Source organism: Cnephaeus nilssonii (assembly GCF_951640355.1).
Source record: "Cnephaeus nilssonii genome assembly, chromosome: 17".
In the NCBI taxonomy this organism is placed as follows: Eukaryota; Metazoa; Chordata; class Mammalia; order Chiroptera; family Vespertilionidae; genus Cnephaeus; species Cnephaeus nilssonii.
In genome coordinates this window covers 44346699-44364899 of record NC_137088.1, presented here as the reverse complement: position 1 = coordinate 44364899, position 18201 = coordinate 44346699, and the positions used below count along the sequence as shown (strand labels likewise).

At 42.1% G+C, this 18201-nt stretch overlaps 1 protein-coding gene and 1 pseudogene across 6 annotated transcripts in view; both read right to left on the bottom strand.

The window, feature by feature from the left end:
• CCDC66 (coiled-coil domain containing 66) overlaps positions 1 to 18201 on the bottom strand; it is a 70313-nt gene that overhangs the window by 33793 nt on the left and 18319 nt on the right. For all 5 annotated transcript variants that reach the window (XM_079794727.1, XM_079794728.1, XM_079794729.1 and 2 more), the window contains exon 8: positions 17759 to 17860. In XM_079794727.1, coding sequence (XP_079650853.1) covers positions 17759 to 17860 — 102 coding nt within the window. The remainder of the gene's footprint in view (positions 1 to 17758; positions 17861 to 18201) is intronic.
• Positions 3207 to 17812, bottom strand: LOC307113241 (SPARC-like; annotated as a pseudogene). The gene is made up of 2 exons (XR_013815285.1): positions 17759 to 17812; positions 3207 to 6525 (listed from the first exon to the last, which is right to left on the bottom strand). The product of XR_013815285.1 is annotated as an SPARC-like (transcript).

The following is an 18201-nucleotide window of genomic DNA, read 5'->3' as shown; positions in this document are numbered from 1 at the left end:
GGGTCCCAGGTTTGATTCCTGTTAAGGGCATGTACCTTGGTTGGAGGCATATCCCCAGTGGGGAGTGTGCAGGAGGCAGCTAATGGATGTTTCTCTCTCATTGATATTTCTGACTATCTATCCCTCTCCCCTCTTCTCTGTAAAAAAAAAAAAAAAAAATCAATAAAAATTTTTTTAAAAAAGGTGTATCCTCTGCAGCTCATGCAGCCCCTGGGTTGTGTCCACTGGGCTAGGGGCATGTCCCTGCCACCCGGTGGTGGTTGCCGGGGTCTCCGCACACACCAGAGGCCAGCAGCCATCCCCCTGTGGAGGGCGCTAGGCTTGGGGCATGGACACAATCTGCCACTTGGTGCTGGAGCTTGGAAAGCCTCTGGGGCGGGGCGGGAACATCCCCGTCTCCAAATGCCCCAAGGCCAGCAGCCAGCCCCACCATGGGCCCCAGGCTCGAGGCTTGCAGGGACCCTGGGCAGCATGCAGCGGTGGCTGCCAGGGTCTCGGCAAACCCAGGAGGCCAGCAGCAGCCCCTGGTCCTGGGCGCCTGGCTGGGGGCGTGGCCCCAAACCGCTGCTTTGTGCAGGAGCCTTTGCAAGCGGATTGGGGAGGCCAGCAGCCAACCTTGACCAGGGCCTCAGGCTTGGGGCTTGCAGGGAACCCGGGCAGCACACAGCAGTGGCCGCCAGGGTCTCGGCACACCCCAGAGGCCAGCGGCAGCCCCCGGTCCTGGGCACCTGGCTGGGGCAGGGCAGAACATCCCCGCGTCGCTAACGACGCAGGGATGTTCCGCCCGACAGGTTGCTTGGCGCCTACACCCACAGGCTCTGAGTGGCCAGGGGGCGTTCTGGGACCCCTGCCGCTCAGGACCTAAGCACTGGCCTACAGGCTAGGAGTGGCCTGGGTCCGGAGGATGTTTCCAGGACCCAGGCCGCTCAGCGCCCGCATATGCAAATTAACCGCCATCTTGTTCACTCTGATTGGCTGTGGGCATAGCGGAGGTGCGGTCAATTTGCATGTTTCTCTATTATAAGGTAGGACTGCATTTTTACAGAGAGGAAGGGAGAGGGATAGAGAGTTAGAAAGATTGATGAGAGAGAAACATCGATCAGCTGCCTCCTGCACACCTCCTACTGGGGTGTGCCTGCAACCAAGGTACATGCCCTTGACCAGAATCGAACCTGGGACCTTTCAGTCCGAAGGCCGACGCTCTATCCACTGAGCCAAACCAGTCAGGACCCAGACTTTCTTTATTTCCACCGCTCATTCACAGTCCTTGACACTATCACTGAAAGCCTCAATAGGCCTTCCTGCTTGGTATTTAGGAACCTCTCTCCCCTTTTCTAGCCTTCTTAAAAGTCATACACTTCAAAGGACACCAAGTCAGGAATGAATCCGTAATACAGGGAAACAACAAAGCAGACCAGGAAGCCAAGGCAGCGGCTCAGAGGAAGCCCCCCATCTCCCCAACTATTAGCTATACCTCATATAACACCCTAATACACTCCAGAGGAATTCAGTCCTATTAGTTCTTGGGGCCACTTAGGAAGGTCCATGGTTAAAATTTCAGGGAAAATACATCCTTCCCCAGGGACAGGCCCGCAATATCTTACGGGCTATTCACAATTCCCTACATATAGGAAAGACTGCTTTTACAACTCCTTAACCCCCTCATCACATGTCTTAGCCTAGCCTCCCTACTGCAAGATATCACCAAAACCTGTTCTACTTGTTACTCAGTGTCTCCCCAAGGACAGGTTAGACCTCCTTCTTTCCCCACTCACAGCGAAGGGGCCAAATCCCTGGACAAGACTGGAAAATTGATTTCACTTGCATGCCCCCTATTAAAAGAACCAAATATCTTTTAACCCAGTCTCAGGCTGGGTAGAAGCCATTACCCACTATGTCTGACCCACCTCATTACAATTAGATAATGGACCTACTTTCATATCTCAAATGACTCAACAGGTCTCCTCCACTCTGAACATCCAGTGGAACTTACACCTCCTTCCCCCACCAGCCCCAATCTTCAGGCAAGGTAGAAAAGGCAAATTCCTTAATTAAGGAATTAACTCTCAAAACTAAAGAACCTTAAACTACTCTCCTACCTCTAGCCCTTATGTACATCAGGGCAATCCCCCCATGCACCCTCCTTTCTTAGTCTCTTTGAACTCATGTATGGAAGACCCTTCTTATTAGGAAACTTCCCTTCCACAGAGATCCCTCTCAGAGACCAAGTCCCCATTTTAAATCTCATCATACAATTACTGAAGAACATGCTGATCAGGTCTTCCCTCAACCTTTACAGGAGACATCCCCCCTTCTCCTCCTAAAGGGATCCATCAATAATTTACAGCCCTGACGGCAAGGCCCTTATCAGATACTCTTAACTGCCCCAATGGCAGCTAAACTATCCGGGCATACTCCATGATTCTCCCTTTCCAGATTAAAACCCATCCCTGGAAAACCTCAATCACATGAGCTGGAGTCCCCCAACTTTACAGCCACCAGATTGGGCCCATCAGATTCCACCTTGCCCACATCTCGGAGGAAGAGGACGAATGAGTGAGCACCCATGCACGTGACCCCTATGTACTGACCCTACCAACCCTGACTTCCCGGAAAGCCCACCTCCTCTCCCAAGACAATTCTCCAGGTACTAGCTACTATCCCCCCTCCCTTTACATCAGGATTCTCACCTTTCTACGGGACTTCCTTTTACAAGGGGACTTCGATTACCCATGGGATGAGACTTCCTTCTTTATAGGTCCTGAACAAACCCTTTCCCTCTCCTTGGGACAATCCCGACCCTGAAAGTGGGGATTAGCTCTCCTTCTCATCTTATACCAACCCTCCTCTCCTACACCCATAAGGAACTTTCTCACCTCCATTCATCTCAAATGAACACTTAACCTTACCCATTACCTCCTAAACCAGACCAATTCAACCTTTGCCAGGGATTCCTGGCTTTGCCTTTTGCACTCTTCTTCAGTGCATACCACCATCCCTATACTAATCAAGAGACGGAATCATGCAAAAATCACTCTAGCACCATGCGGCTCGCAAGCCACATGCGGCTCTTTGGCCCCTTGAGTGTGGCTCTTCCACAAAAAACCACGGCCTGGGCAAGTCTATTTTGAAGAAGTGGTGTTAGAAGAAGTTTAAGTTTAAAAAATTTGGCTCTCAAAAGAAATTTCAATCGTTGTACTGTTGATATTTGGCTATGTTGACTAATGAGTTTGCCGACCACTGCTCTAGCTTATAAAAAGGAAAAGGGAACTATATTTCTCAAAAAGGCAGACACCCTTCTAGGTAATTATTCTACAGCCCAGGCAAATCAAGCCTCCCTTCTTTTCCATTCTTATCCAGCCACAACAGACCCCAGGCTTCACCTGCTCCTTTCCTTTCCCTTTCTCTTTTCCCTTGGATAACAGCCCATTGTAGCATTCCTGCCCACTTTCACTGCAATAGAATCTCAAGCACTCATCTGTCACCCATTATCCGTAGCTCCATGACGAGTACCCTCTCAACTTGGGTGTGTTGAACTGGGAAAAAAAACCTCATACCCTTTAGTCCACCTCTTCTTTCTATACCTTTCAGCTTGTCTCCATGATCAGGGGTTTTTCCTCCTCTGTGAGGAAAACCCATACATCTGCCTCCTGATCAACTGGACAGAAAGCTGTACCTTTGTCTATCTCTCACCCATTGTAGATGTAGCCCCCAATAATCAGTCTTTACCTGTCCCCATATCTGACACAAAAGAGGAGTCCAGATAATCCCTCTTCTAATAACCCTGGGCATCACAGTAAGGGTTGAAACTGCCATAGGGAGTCTAACCACTGCTCATCCTATGTTGAAATCTTGTCTCAGGACCTACAAGAAAGCTCTGGATGCCTAGCAAGGGGCAAAACTGGGAAAATAATAACCTCACCCCCAGGGTAACCTCTCCTCCCCTTTTATATCAGTAGTCAGGCAATTTAGACCCCTGACCGTTTCCTCCCTAAAGATAACATCTAGACCTCAGTTGTATTTCAGCTCCAAGCCCAGAAAAGCAGCAAAACTAGACAAGTGACGCTGTGGCAACCTCGGACCAGCTTTTACCTCCCAAGTCACTCAACAGGACCGTTTTTGAGCCTTCACCAACCAGTCTCTTGGGGAAATCATGCTGCTGCGACCCCTCATCCAGCCAGCTACTATCAAATTCCATCCCCCTATGATCTTGACGTCCCACATCAGCAGGAATTATGAAAGATATGACCATCGTCCATATTCCATAAAACAAAAAGGCTAGAATGTTAAGTCTGATCAAATAATTGAATCGATAACCCCTCCCCTGGGAACTGACCTTTAGGCCACTTCACAATGGACATTCCACTTGCTTAGACCACATTCCACTTGCTAAGACCATTATCTCTCCCAGAATCTGGACCTGCATAGAGAATTCTCCACCCAGAGAAAGCCTGCCTAGAGTGCTTTAAAAACCTCTGACTCCCTGTCTTTGGGGGCTGGTGCCATTTTGGGGTTCAGCCCATCTGGGTTACCAGATGACTAATACATTCATAATTCTTTACCCCTTTTGGCCTCATGCATTCCTCTTTCAGCAACCCTAACAAATATGAAGATGCAATAGGGTTGATGGCAGGTGTGAGCTGATCAAAGTTCCCACCTATCTGCCACTAAAACAATGGGCAGTGCTTCAAATGGCCAGAGAAAAATGGGATGGTTAGTGGTTGAGCAAGGGGCGGAGTTACAACCAAGATGTCATGACTTGGTTACAATCTCCATTTTTATCAACGTTAATGTGTTCATTTAAATCTATATTAGTATCCCCAGGCAAAACAACAAAACACCCAAACATCTTAAATACTAGAGGCAATGGGAAGGGGAAGGTTAAAAAGAGAGAATCCAGTGATGCTGTTGTAATTAGGTAGTTATTAATAATAGAAAAGGAGCAAAAGGGAGGCCAGATATTATAAGCATGGTCATTTGGGCAGAATCACCAGGAAGCTACAATTTCAAACTCTCCAGGTTACCACCAGTCCATTCCCTGCAGGTCACTGTGGGAAGGGATCCAACAAAGGGGGAAATGGGCACATGTGCAATGAGTTGGGGTGACAAGGGAAATTGCCTCATTCAAGACTAGGGAATGATGGGTTGGTTAGAGGAGGCAGGGCCATTGGAAGCCCGCGAAAATTTGGGAATACATAATCCTGCAGACAAAGGAGCTCTCTCTCTCCCTCTCTTGGCTCTCTGGTCCCTTTGGCTTTGCTCCTGCCCGTATTTCTTCTATAACCACATACAATGGACTAATGGACTGCAGCTGGGAACACAAATTAAGCTAGCCTGACGCTGCATTGGACTGTGCAGAGATGGAATGGAAACTCTGGACATTGGCTTTCATTTTAGCTCTGCTGAAAGCAAAATGGGACTTCTTCTATGGCAGGACTGAGCGAAATGGAACCATGGAAACTCAGATTTGATGCCACAGAAATAAAGCTTTCTAAAATATCTCATCCTCCTGTGGGACTCTCAGAAAATTCGTTTTCTTAGGATATCACAAGAAGCCCATTCCCACTAGCAACCAGTGGAGATGTGGAGGAGGTACTGTAGATCACATATTGATATCCTGCTCCTTGATGCTGAAGGAACTGGACCATTCATCCAGAGCGATATACTTGTCCTTGTCCAGATCTCAAAAAAGCAGGTGGTGTAGTGCTTCATGGGGATGAGAGGTGCACGCAGTGCCGCCAGCTCAGTATAGGACAGGTACCTGTTAATGGGGTATTGGTCCAACAGACTGAACTGCCAGTGCACAGGGAAGATGTACATGTTGTAATTCCTTCTTGAAGTCCCAGGCCCGCAGCAACATGGGGTGGTCTCCAGCCTCCAGGTGCTTCTCATTCTCATGTTTACACATAGCTTCTGCTTCTTGGTTAGAAGGTTGTTGTCTTCATCCCTTTCACACAGAGTGACCAGAGTGCTCTTGAGCCAGCCCCACATGCAAAGGGGAAATTCAGTCAGCTCAGAGTCCAGGGAGGGATCCGATGTAGTCCAGGTGGAGCTTGTGGCACTTCTTGAGGCCCCCTTCAGGGTGCACTTGATGGGAAAGAAGTGGCAGGAAGTTGAAGGTCTTGTCATTGCTGCACACCTTCTCAAACTCACAAATGGGGGCATGGTCCTGCACATGCACATGGGGGTGTTGTTTTCATCCACTTCACACACCTTGCCAAGTTTGCAGTGGTGGTTCTGGCAGAGGTTTTCAACCACTACCTCCTCTTTAGCTTCCTCAGCACCTTCATCAAACTCTATTTTGACCTGGACGGGGTTGGCTCCCTTGGATACCTCAGACACCTCAGCCACCATTTCCTCCATCACCTCTGTCTCATCAGGCAGGGCTTTCTGCTGTGGGATGCCAAGTGTTTCCAAACCAGAAAAAGGAGAAAGGAGAGCCAGGCCTTCATGCTGCAGGGAACCCTCAGTGGCAGGCAGGCAGCAGGCTGAGTGAACTTCAGCAGTCTCAATGTCTGCGAATGTCTAGAAAACATTTAATTCTTTTCTTTTTCTTAAGTTTCCCCCAATGTGTATTCAGTTAGAGCAGTGGTCGGCAAACTCATTAGTCAACAGAGCCAAATATCAACAGTACAACGATTGAAATTTCTTTTGAAAGCCGAAAACCGACTTCTGCGCATGGGCCACGAAGTTTCAATTGCACTGTACGTGCACGCCTGCACGTGGTATTTTGTGGAAGAGCCACACTCAAGGGGCCAAAGAGCCACAAGTGGCTCGCGAGCCGCAGTTTGCAGACCACTGTCCTAGAGGAAGAGTAGCAAAATAAAGAGCTAACAACACTTTTTTGGAGGTGGGTAGAGGTAATTTGAATTTGAAAATTACTTTAAAATCCTCTGGCTAAAAATCCTAGTTTTCATGTGCTTGTCATATATCCTCTTTGAAGCCATGTCGGTTCAAAATCTCTTGCCTATTTTAAAAAATTGAGTTTTCCTATAATTTGTTTTTTTTAAAAGATATATTCTAGATGTAAATCCTTTTCAATTAGGTAATTTTCTTCATCTCTGTATTTTACAATATCTTAGTAATCACTTTTGATTAAGGAGATTATCTTTTTATTTTACAAATTGTTCAGTTTATGTCAGCTTTCAATTTTGTGCCAGTGACACTTGTGTATTCATTTTATATCCAGCCATTGTGATTAAATTTACCTATTATTTCTACAAATTTTGTGACTCAATTTCTGAATGTTAAACCTAGTTTGTATTACTTAAACCCAACTCATCATGATGTATTATTTTTAACACTTTTCTTTCTTGTATTATTTTGTCAGGTTTTGTTACAAAACATATTTGTCTTAATAGCTTTGGGCATCGGGTTTTTATTTACTTACTAGAGGCCCGGTACACGAAATTTATGCACTTGTGGGGGGTGGGGGGGAGTCTCTCAGCCTGACCTGCGCCCTCTTGTAGTCCGGGATTCCTTGGGGGATGTTTGCCTGCTGGCTTAGGCCTGACCCCCGGACCAGGCGTAAGCCAACAGTCAGACATTCCCCCTTGCAGTCCGGCTCTCACAATCCAGGACCCCTCGCTACTTACTGCCCGCCTGCAGCAGAAGCAGGAGAGGCTCCCGCCACCACCGCTGCGCTTGCCAGCTGTGAGCCCGGCTTCTGGCTGAATGGCACTCCCTCTGTGGGAGCACATTGACCACTATGGGGCAGCTCCTGCATTGAGCGTCTGCTCCCTGGTGGTCAGTGCACGTCATAGCGACCAGTCGTTCTGCTATTTGGTCGATTTGCTTATTAGGGTTTTATTATATAGGAGGATACTGCCCTCATAAAGAACTTAGGAAAGTTTTCCCTTCTACCTTAATTTTCTGGAAGAATTCACCATTAAACTTATCTGGGCCTGAGTCTACATTGTGAAGTTTTTAATGACAAGTTCTATTTCTTTAATAAATATATATTCATTCAGACTTTCTATTTCTTGTGTCAATTTTAGTGATGTCTTTCTAACAATTTGTCAATTTTTCATCTAAATTCTCTAATGTACTGGCAGAAGTTGTTCATAATATACTCATTTATAAAAAAATATATTTTTACTGATTTTTGAGAGGGAGAGATAGAAACATCAATAATAAGAATCATCCATCAGCTGCCTTATTCACGCCCCCACTGGGGATAGAACCCACAATCCAGGCATGTATTCCTACCAGGAATCAAACCTGTGATCATTTGGTGTATGGGCCAATGCTCTAACCACAGGCCAGGGCATCTCATTTTTTATTTTAAATGGAATACTTCTAAAATGGCTCATTTAGGATGATGTTTGTTTTAGGGTTTTGTTTTTTTTGCTTTTAATGCTCAATTGGTAATCCCTTCTAGTCTCATTTCCAGTCATTTTTCTTAATGAACTAGTTTTGAATTTTATCAAATGCTTTTTCTACTGTACTGAGATATCTTCTGTTCTTGGGTTAAAAGAAACATTACATTTGTGGATTTTAAAAATTTCCTTAACTATCTAGTATGAACCTATCTTACTCATGATACACATTACTGAATTTTACTTGCTAATATTGTCTTTAAGATTTTTGTGTGTATATTCATGAAACAAAATAAACCTAATTTTCCCTTTCTGTTATTTTTTTTGGCTTTAATATCAAGTTTATACCAGGCTTTTAAAATTAATTGTGGGCTAGTCTATACTTCTACTGCCTAGTAACCTAAATAAATTTGGTATTTACTCCTTTAAAGTTTGGTAGAAAATGTCAGACTATGTGGGCATTTTGTTCACTTGTGGGAAAAGTTTTTTAATAAGATCTACATTTACTTTAACAGTTACAAGACTACTCAAGTTTTTTAAGTCAGTTCCTATAAGTTACTAATTTTTACAGTAATTTATCCATTTCATCTAAGTTTTCACAATTGTTGGCATAAGATATTCATTTACTAATGATTTACATTCTACTTACAATTATTGCATTTTCACTCTTTATTTTGTATTCTTAATCAGTCCTGACAGATTTTTTTTTTACATTCTAAATAAAAGGCAATTTTCAGCTTTGTAAGTTATGCATTTTACAGATGCTCCTATTTTTCATGATCTGTTTCTTCTGTTTTAGGTTAATTCTAACTTAAGATGGGCACCTGGCATATTGATTTAAAGATTTCCTTATTTAATGTAATTTCCCTTGAATCCTACTCTATCTCACATTTTGATGAATGTACATAAATAACCACTATCTTTCTGTTCCAAATATTTGTGATTTCAATTATTTTCTTCTTTAATTCTCAAATTATTTAGTACTGTGGTCTTTAATTTCCAAATATGTAGTGGCTTAAAAAAATCTTTTTTTCAGTAAATTCTAAATTACTTGCTTTGTAGGTAGAAATCACTTTATATAATAGCTACTTAAAATTTTACTGAGTCTTTGTGGCTCAACACAAACCACTTTTTATAATTATTCATGTGTGCTTGAAAAAAATGTTTTCTAATTGTTGGACATAGAATCTGATATGTTAATTAAAACCAACTTGCTATATGCTGATTTCCATGTTGAAATCTACCTTTAATAAAGAATTTATAAATTTCTCTAAAGTTTTAGTAATTTCTCGATTCATATGTTTAAGGCTTTATTCATCTGCTAGGTACATGCATGTTAAAAATTGCTATACCTTTTTGATGTTGAATCTTCTGTTAATATTTATAACCCTCACTATCCCCAATAATGTTTTTTGTCTTATTTTTATTAGTGTAACAATACCAACTTTATTGTGGTTCTTAAAATCCTATTATTTTCCACCTTGCTGTGTTCTTACACATTAGGTATGTCTTCTATTCTAGAAAATCTCTAGATTTCTTTATTCCAACGTGTCAGTATATGTTGACTAGTGAGTTTTAGTTCACTTAGACAATATTTATTGATGGTCCTATTTCTTTTATCTTAATTTTACATTTCAGTTTATCCCACTTTATTTTTAAGCCTCTCTTTAATTTGATGTCTATAAATGTCTTCTTCTAATAAGAACTTTAGTATGCTCTCACATCCTCTGATCTTGCCATCTTCTACCAACTCATCAATGGTGATATTATTAAGAATATATTTTCGTAACAACCAAGATGGTGGCATAGGTGAACACCTGTACTTGCTGCCTCTCACAACCACATCAAAACTCCAACTAAAAGACAAAACAAATATCATCCAGAACCATGGGAAACCTGGTTGAATGGAAGTTCTACAACTAGAAGGACAGAAAAAAGGGCATTGAGACTGGTAGGAGGTGTGGAGGTATGGAGGTGCGGAGGTATGAAATGGGCTGGCAATTGGGTGCGCTGTTGTTTTTTCAATCGGTAGGGAGATACAAGTTCCTGATTGCTCTGAACTCCAGTTCTAGGTGAGACTCTGGGGAGCCCGACTCATACAGGGAGAAACTGGACTGTCTGGCATCGGGCAGGAACGCGAGGGCGGCTTTCTTTCAGAGGTGCTCACAGTGATCATTGTTCTTGCACTGGGCCATGGGACACAGAGACCGGGGACATCTCTGGGGCAGGAGTGACTGGCAGCCATTGCTGTTTGCTCCGCCCTGGTGATTCCCTGAGACCCCACACCACCCAATTTACAACTCCACCCAAGCTGTGCGCAGCAGCTTTTGCATATGAATGGCCTGTTCCCCTTGCAACTTAAAGCCTAACTAACTGCAGCTGGGTCAGAGAGTTCCAAAGCATCCAAAAGAAAGCCTAAGGCCCTGCAGCAGCAGCCAGCATTGCTTCACAGCTAGGCCTCATCTGGGCACTTCCAAACCACAAACAAAGAGGAGGAATCTGCAGATTTCTCTGTAGCTCCTGCTGAGTGGCCTCAGGCAGTGGCTGACTTTGCACCTCCTTGGAAAGCCAAGAGCCAGTGTACCCAGTGGTCAGTGTGAGACCATACCAGATTACAACCCTTCACATCCATAAGCGACACACTCAAGGGGCAGTCTCAGTGAGGACCAAAGCCCCATTGAAGCAAGTCCTGCCCCATAAGGGTGTCTCTAGCACAGCAGTTCTCCCATTGTAGACACAGCTGGTCCTCATAGCCAATTGACCTGGAGGTCAATTCCTCCCAGTGATACCAACAGCAATCAAGGCTTAACTACAAGATTGTGCACACAGCCCACAAAGGGGTGCACCAAGAGTGTCCACCTCAGGTAATTGGGGAGGCTGAGCCACTGGGCCCTACAGGATACCTAGCACACAAGGCCACTCTTATCAAAACAGGGAAGCAGCCAAAATGCGGAGACAAAGAAACATGTCACAAATGAAAGAAATGGAGGAAAGCAAACTACTGGATATAGAGTTCAAAATCACGGTTATAAGGTTAGTCAAGAATCTTCTAGAAACCTCCAAGAAATTTAGTGAGACCCTCAGGATATGAAAAAGGACCAATCAAATTAAGCATACACTGACTGAAATAAAGAATAATATACAGACATCCAACAGCAGACTAGAGGATCTCAAGAATCAAGTCAAAGATTTGAAATACAAAGAAGCAAAAAACACCCAACCGGAAAAGAAAAAAGAATCCAAAAAAATTAAGATAGTGTAAGGAGCCTCTGGGACAACTTCAAGCATACCAACACCGAATTATGAGGGTGCCAGAAGAAGAGAGAGAGCAAGATATTGAAAACCTATTTGAAGGAATAATGACAGAAAACTTCCCCCACCTGGTGAAAGAAATAGACTTAAAAGTCCAGGAAGTGCAGAGAACCCCAAACAAGAGGAATCTAAAGAGGACCACACCAAGACACATCATAATTAAAATACCAAGGGCAAAAGACAAAGAGAATATTAACCTTTTGCACTTGGATGTCGAGTGTGACTCGACACGGTTAGCATTAGAATAAAGGAATCGAGAAAAAAGCAAGTGAGTGCAAAGGGTTAAAAGCAGCAAGAGAAAAACAGTTACCTACAAGCGAGTACCCACATGACTGTCAGCTGATTTCTCAACAGAAACTATGCAGGCCAGAAGGGAGTGGCAAGAAATATTCCAAGTGATGAATAGCAAGAACCTACAACCAAGATTCCTCTACCCAGCAAAGCTATCATTTAGAATTGTAGGTCAGATAAAGAGCTTCACAGACAAGAAAAAGCTAAAGGAGTTCATAACTGCCAAACCAGTATTATATGAAATGCTGAAGGGTATTCTTTAAGAAGAGGAAGAAAAAGAAAAAGGTAAAGATAAAAATGAACAACAAAATGACAACAAATACATAACAACAAGTGAATCTAAAAATCAAGTGAATAAAAAATCTGATGAACAGAATAAACTGGTGAATATAATAGAATCAGGGGCATATAAAGGGAGTGAACTGACAATTCTTGGGGGGAAACGGGTGTGGGGGGTGCGGGAAGAGATTGGTCAAAAATCTTACACCTATGGATGAGAATATTGGGGGGGGGGGGGTAAGGGCATGGGGTAGGGTGGGAACTGGGTGGAGGGGAGCTATGGGGGGGGGAAGAGGAACTGTAATAAACTGAATAAAGATTAAATTAAAAAAATTTAATAAAGAAATCAAAATGATCTGAATAAGTAGAGCACTTCCCATGCTTTTGTACTGGATGACCAAATATAGAATGCCTCATCTTGGAAGGCTTTATTAAGAACTAATTAAATTAATGATTAACCTACAAAAAAAAGAATATATTTTCTACCTGGCTGGCGTTGCTCGGTGGTTGACTGCTGAACTATGAACAAGGAGGGTCAGGGTTTAATTCCTGGTCCTGTCTCAATTCCCAGTGGGAGGCCTGCAGGAGGCAGCCAATCAATGATTCTCTCTCATCATTGATGTTTCTATATCTCTCTCCCTCTCCCTTCCTCTCTGAAATTAATAAAAGTATATTAAAAATATATATGCATATATTTTCACCCTGGCTGGTATGGCTTGTTGGTTGGATATCATCCCATGCACCAAAAGGTTGCTGGTTTGATTCCCAATCAGGGCACATGCCTGGGTTGTGGACTTGATCCCCATGACTGGGGTGTGCAGGAGGCAGCGATTGATGTTCCACTCTAACATCAATGTTTCTCTTTCTCCCTCTCCCTTCCTCTCTCCGTAAGTCAGTACAAATATTCAAAATAAAAATAAAAAGTATTTTCTCCTTTTAGTTTTATCATATTGAATAGATAACAATAAACTCTACACCAAGGTATAAAATTTCAGGTTTCTTACAAATGCTTCTTCAATTTGCCTTACCTTTGGTTAAGTGCTTCATTCATAACTGTTTTCCTTTTTTTAACTTATAATTTTTTAAAATTTTTTTCTTTTTTATTAAATGTATTGGGGTGACATTGGTTAACAAAATTATACAGGTTTCAGTTGTACATTTCTGTAATACATCATATTCTGTATATACTGTATTGTGTGCTCACCACCCCAAGTCAAGTCTCCTTCCATCACCATTAATCCTCTCTTTCCTGGCCCCCATTTCCCTCTGGTAATCACCATAGTGTTGTCTGTGTCTATAAGCTTGTTTCTCTTTTTGTTTAATCCCTTCACCATTTTCACCCAGCCCTGAAACACCTCCCCCCCAAAGCTGTCAGTCTGTTCTCTATGAATTTGTTTCTATTTTGTATGTGAGTTTATTTTGTTCATTAGATTCCACAGATGAGTGAAATCATATGGTACTTGTCTTTCTATGACTGGCTTATTTCACTTAGCATAATGCTCTCCAAGTCCATCCATGCTGTCGCAAAGGGTAAGGTTTCCTTCTTTTTTACAACCAAGAAATATAAAACCACCATATTAAAATAGGTAAAAATTTAACATGAAATTACCAGATGGTCCAGCAATTCCACTATAGGTATATACCCAAAAGAACTGAAAGCAGAGACACAGGGATTATTTGTACACCAATGTTCACAGCTGCATCATTCCTATTACCAGCCTAAAGGTGCTAACAACTCAAATATCCACCAACATTTGGATGGATAAACAAAATTTAGTATTACACATACAATGGAATATTCAGCCTTAAAAATAAATGAAATTCTGATACATGCTACAGCTTAGACAAACCCTAAAAACATTATGCTAAGTAAAATATGTCAGACACAAAGAACAAATGTTGTGTGATTACACTTAAAGGTACCTAGAATAGTCAGATTCATAGAGACAGAAAGTAGAATGGTGATTGCCAGAGAGAAATGGGGAGTTATTGTTTAATGAGTAGTTTCAAAGTGGGATGATGAAAGAATTCAGAAGATGGACAGTGATGATGGTTGCGTGACAATGTAAATGGAGTTAGTGCCACTGAATTTTAATCATTAAAATGATAAAAATGTTATATACATTTTACACAATAAAAAAGGTAAACAAAAATAAAAAGGAAACATTTAGATAGAATTTGTTGTTGGCCAACTGAAGAACTATGGTTTGGTGGTAGCAATAAGAAGCTGGTAGAATGACAGCCTCACATTCTATTCCATGTTAGAGAATACATTAGAACTGTGATTGGCAAACTGTGGCTCACGAGCCACACATGCGGCTCTTTGGCCCCTTGAGTGTGGCTCTTCCACAAAAATACCACGGCCTGGGCGAGTCTATTTTGAAGAAGTGGTGTTAGAAGAAGTTTAAGTTTAAAAAATTTGGCTCTCAGAAGAAATTTCAATCGTTGTACTGTTGATATTTGGCTCTGTTGACTAATGAGTTTGCCGACCACTGCATTAGAATATACTCCCTGTACTTAAAAGACTTCTCAGGGAGTGTTAGTTATTAGGGAAAAGACAAGTTTTATGAAGGTAAGGCATTCTCAAAATGGCTGAGGCCGTAAGTAAATATCTTAGAAACACAAAAGGAGTTTTAAGCTCCACAGTGTAAAAGAACGTTTGGGCTGAACAATACAGGGATGAGAATACAGGGCTATTCAATTAAGGTAGTGGATTGAGAATCGAGGAGAGAGAGGAAAAGAAAACTGTTAAGAGAACTGACCCTCAACAGCCTCAGAGTTCCAAATGGACCAGCTTTGTAAACTACAACTACAGCAAAATTCTGAGGAATACAGTGAAGCAATATAATGAAGTCACTATAGTCAAGCTGCTAAATTACTAAAATCAAGTAGGTTTTAATTAGCCTGAGAACTTAAAACTTTTGAACTTCCCAGTCCTACATCAATGCCTGGATATACATCAGACCTCCAGATAACCCTGGTTACCCCCTCAAGGACTCATGTATACAGACCACTTGATGTCCACTATCCAGACCACCAGATGTGATCAGATCTCCTGGCGCCCATCCTCCATACCATCCAGACTGCCTGATATCTGACCGATAACTGTCCTGGACCAATCCTAGGGCTAAGGATGCAGAACTTATTATTCTCAAGAATGTATTTTTACTATAAAAACTCTTAACTTGTCTATCTTCTTCAGAACACTTCTGTGTTTTTGCCTAGTTGTATTTTCGTTTTGCAAAGCCTTGAATAAATCTTTATCATTTATTTCTAGTCAAAGCCTCCAGACTCTTTTTGAGTTTGACACCTTCATTAAGCACTTGTTATATGTCAGCCATTATTCTAACAAAATAGGTCTTGGTGATCCTGCCTACAACCAAACTTCTCCTCCTCTCAATTACATGAAGAGGTTAACTTAATATTCAAATAGTATAAAATAATCCTAGTATAGCTGGGATTTCTGAAACCAACTGCTTGCAGGTTTAAGAAAGGGGATTTTAAAAAAAAACACACAATTCATTTTCCCTCAACAGCATCTTTCAGGAATCTTACCACATTCATAAATAAATACATAAAAACTGCATTTAAGTAGTAAAAGAATAAGTAGGTAATCATACTCCTTAACCCTTTGCACTTGCTTGCTTTTTTCTCAAGCTGCTACCGATGCTAACCGTGTCGAGTCACACTCGACATCCGAGTGCAAAAGGTTAACCTTTGGTTATTCAGCCATAGATTTAGCACGTTTTGCTTTCTTGTCCTTCTCCCACTCCCAACCCCCAACTCTGACTCCAAAATATAAATAACTTTATAGTTTGGGGTTATTAAAAAAGGGACATATGCTTTCATTAACTATCCTATATAATAAAAGGCTAATATGCAAATTATTTTTTTAAAGGCCTCTACAGATTAGTTCGAGTAGGGAGGAGTTCGACTGAACGGGAGTTAGACGTGTGCTGAACACCAGGGGACAGCGCAGAACATGGCGGGCGGGCCCCAATCGCCCCTCTGGCCAAGCCTAGGGACCCTACCCATACTTGGCCAGGGGCATGAAAATTCATGCACTGGAGTGGGGATCCCTCAACCCGGCCTGCCCCCTCTTACGGTCCGGGAGACCTCAGGGGCAGGAGGCGACCCGACGATCAGGAGAAGATGACGTCCCATCACTCCTCTGCTGCTGCCACTGCCGGCAGCGCAAGCCTCGGCCAGCCCTGGTTACTTGAGCCTCTGGTGGCCCTGGGTGGCTGGGCAGCTGCCATTCGAGGCTTGCCTGCGCCTCAGGCAGACCCTGGGCGGCTGGGCAGCTGCCATCTGAGGCTTGCCTGTGCCTCGGGCCAGTCCTGGGTGGCTGGGGAGCTAAGGGGACTGGGGGACTCCAGAGGCAGGTGCACAGTAGTGCCAGACCTGCCCCCAGTGGGACTGAGGGGACTGGACGCCACCATTTTGTGGCTGTGAGCGCTACAATCTTTGAAGGTATGGCAGTCAATTAGCATATTCCCTCCTCATTGGCTGTGGATGCTGCCATCTTTGAGAGCGGGGCAGTCAATTAGCATATTCCCTCCTTATTGGCTGTGGGCGCCACCATCTTTGAGGGCAGGGCAGTAATTAGCTTATTCCCTCCTTATTGGCTGTGGGTGCCACCATCTTTGCGACGGCATGAGGGTCAATTAGAATATTCCCTCTTTATTAGATAGAATATATATATATATTATATAATATATATATATATATACACACACACAAATATTTATTTGCAAATAACGTCACCTCAAATGGTTTATTTGCACTAATGAAAATAGTATGGGTTACTCTAAGGTAATAAATGACCTAAAGAACCATGCAAATCAACAAAATAAATAATATTCTAACATTTCAACCTAAATTTTGTTAACAAAAAATACTTAATATTTTTAGCATTAAAGATTCTTCAACCCTAATTTTGAGAGTATAAGCCAATTATCACCAACTTCATGAGTAGTTTTAATGTAGTTTTCAGTAGTATCTACATGCATTAATTTTGAAACTTTACACTTAAATTATCACCCAGAAATACAGATTTTTTCCAAATGATGTCTATCAAAACTAATTTACTGCCTTTCAACAGTCAAAGTGCTTTAGGAAACATGGCAAAATTCAATTCAAGTTTCATTCTTTTGTTAACGTAAAATTATCAACAAACTACAAAACTGATGTACGTAAGTCAACCCTATATGGAGCAGAATAAACAGCCATGCAAACAATCTAATCTGTAGAGGCCTTTAAAAAATCTACAGTGCTGAATGAAAATGTCTACCACCAGAATCATCCCTTTAGGTTACTGTATTATTTTTCAGAACACATTTGTTAAAATGTAAATGTCCCCTAGGAAGAAGGGATTATATGTGTAAAAAAGAAATAGCTTATAACATTTTTTACATTTAAAGAGCACAATGTACTCAGTATATATTAACTGGTAATTAAAAATAATACTTACATTCACTACTTCAAGGAAAACAGGTTACATAGTGATCAAGTACTAAAAACCATATATATTCCAAGTAATGACACTTAGGACTTACCTCTAAAATCTGACTAGCTCTAGATGATGAGTGACCATCAGCCTGGACCACCGTTACCTGACTGGGAGACTGTGACAGAATGCTGGAAACACTAGCAGAAGTCTAAAAACAAATAGAAAAACAAAGGCACATTTTCTTCCTCTCATATCAAACACAGGCAAAATTTAAAGTTCTCCAAAGCAAGCCCTGAGGGACACGTGGTATGTACTTATGTTTGATTTGATAAGCTTATAGTGGATACCACACGGTCGGTGGTAGAATTTTGTGGACATCTAAAAATTGTAGTTCTTTTATAAGAGCCTAAAGATGGTGCCTAAAGGCTGATACCTACTAACATAGTAAGATAATTTACAGAATGCAAACAGAGACTAGTTGAGATTATAATTAATTCAAAAATAACAGTGTTCTCAAATAGCATCTGAAAAATAAGTTTTTTAAAAATA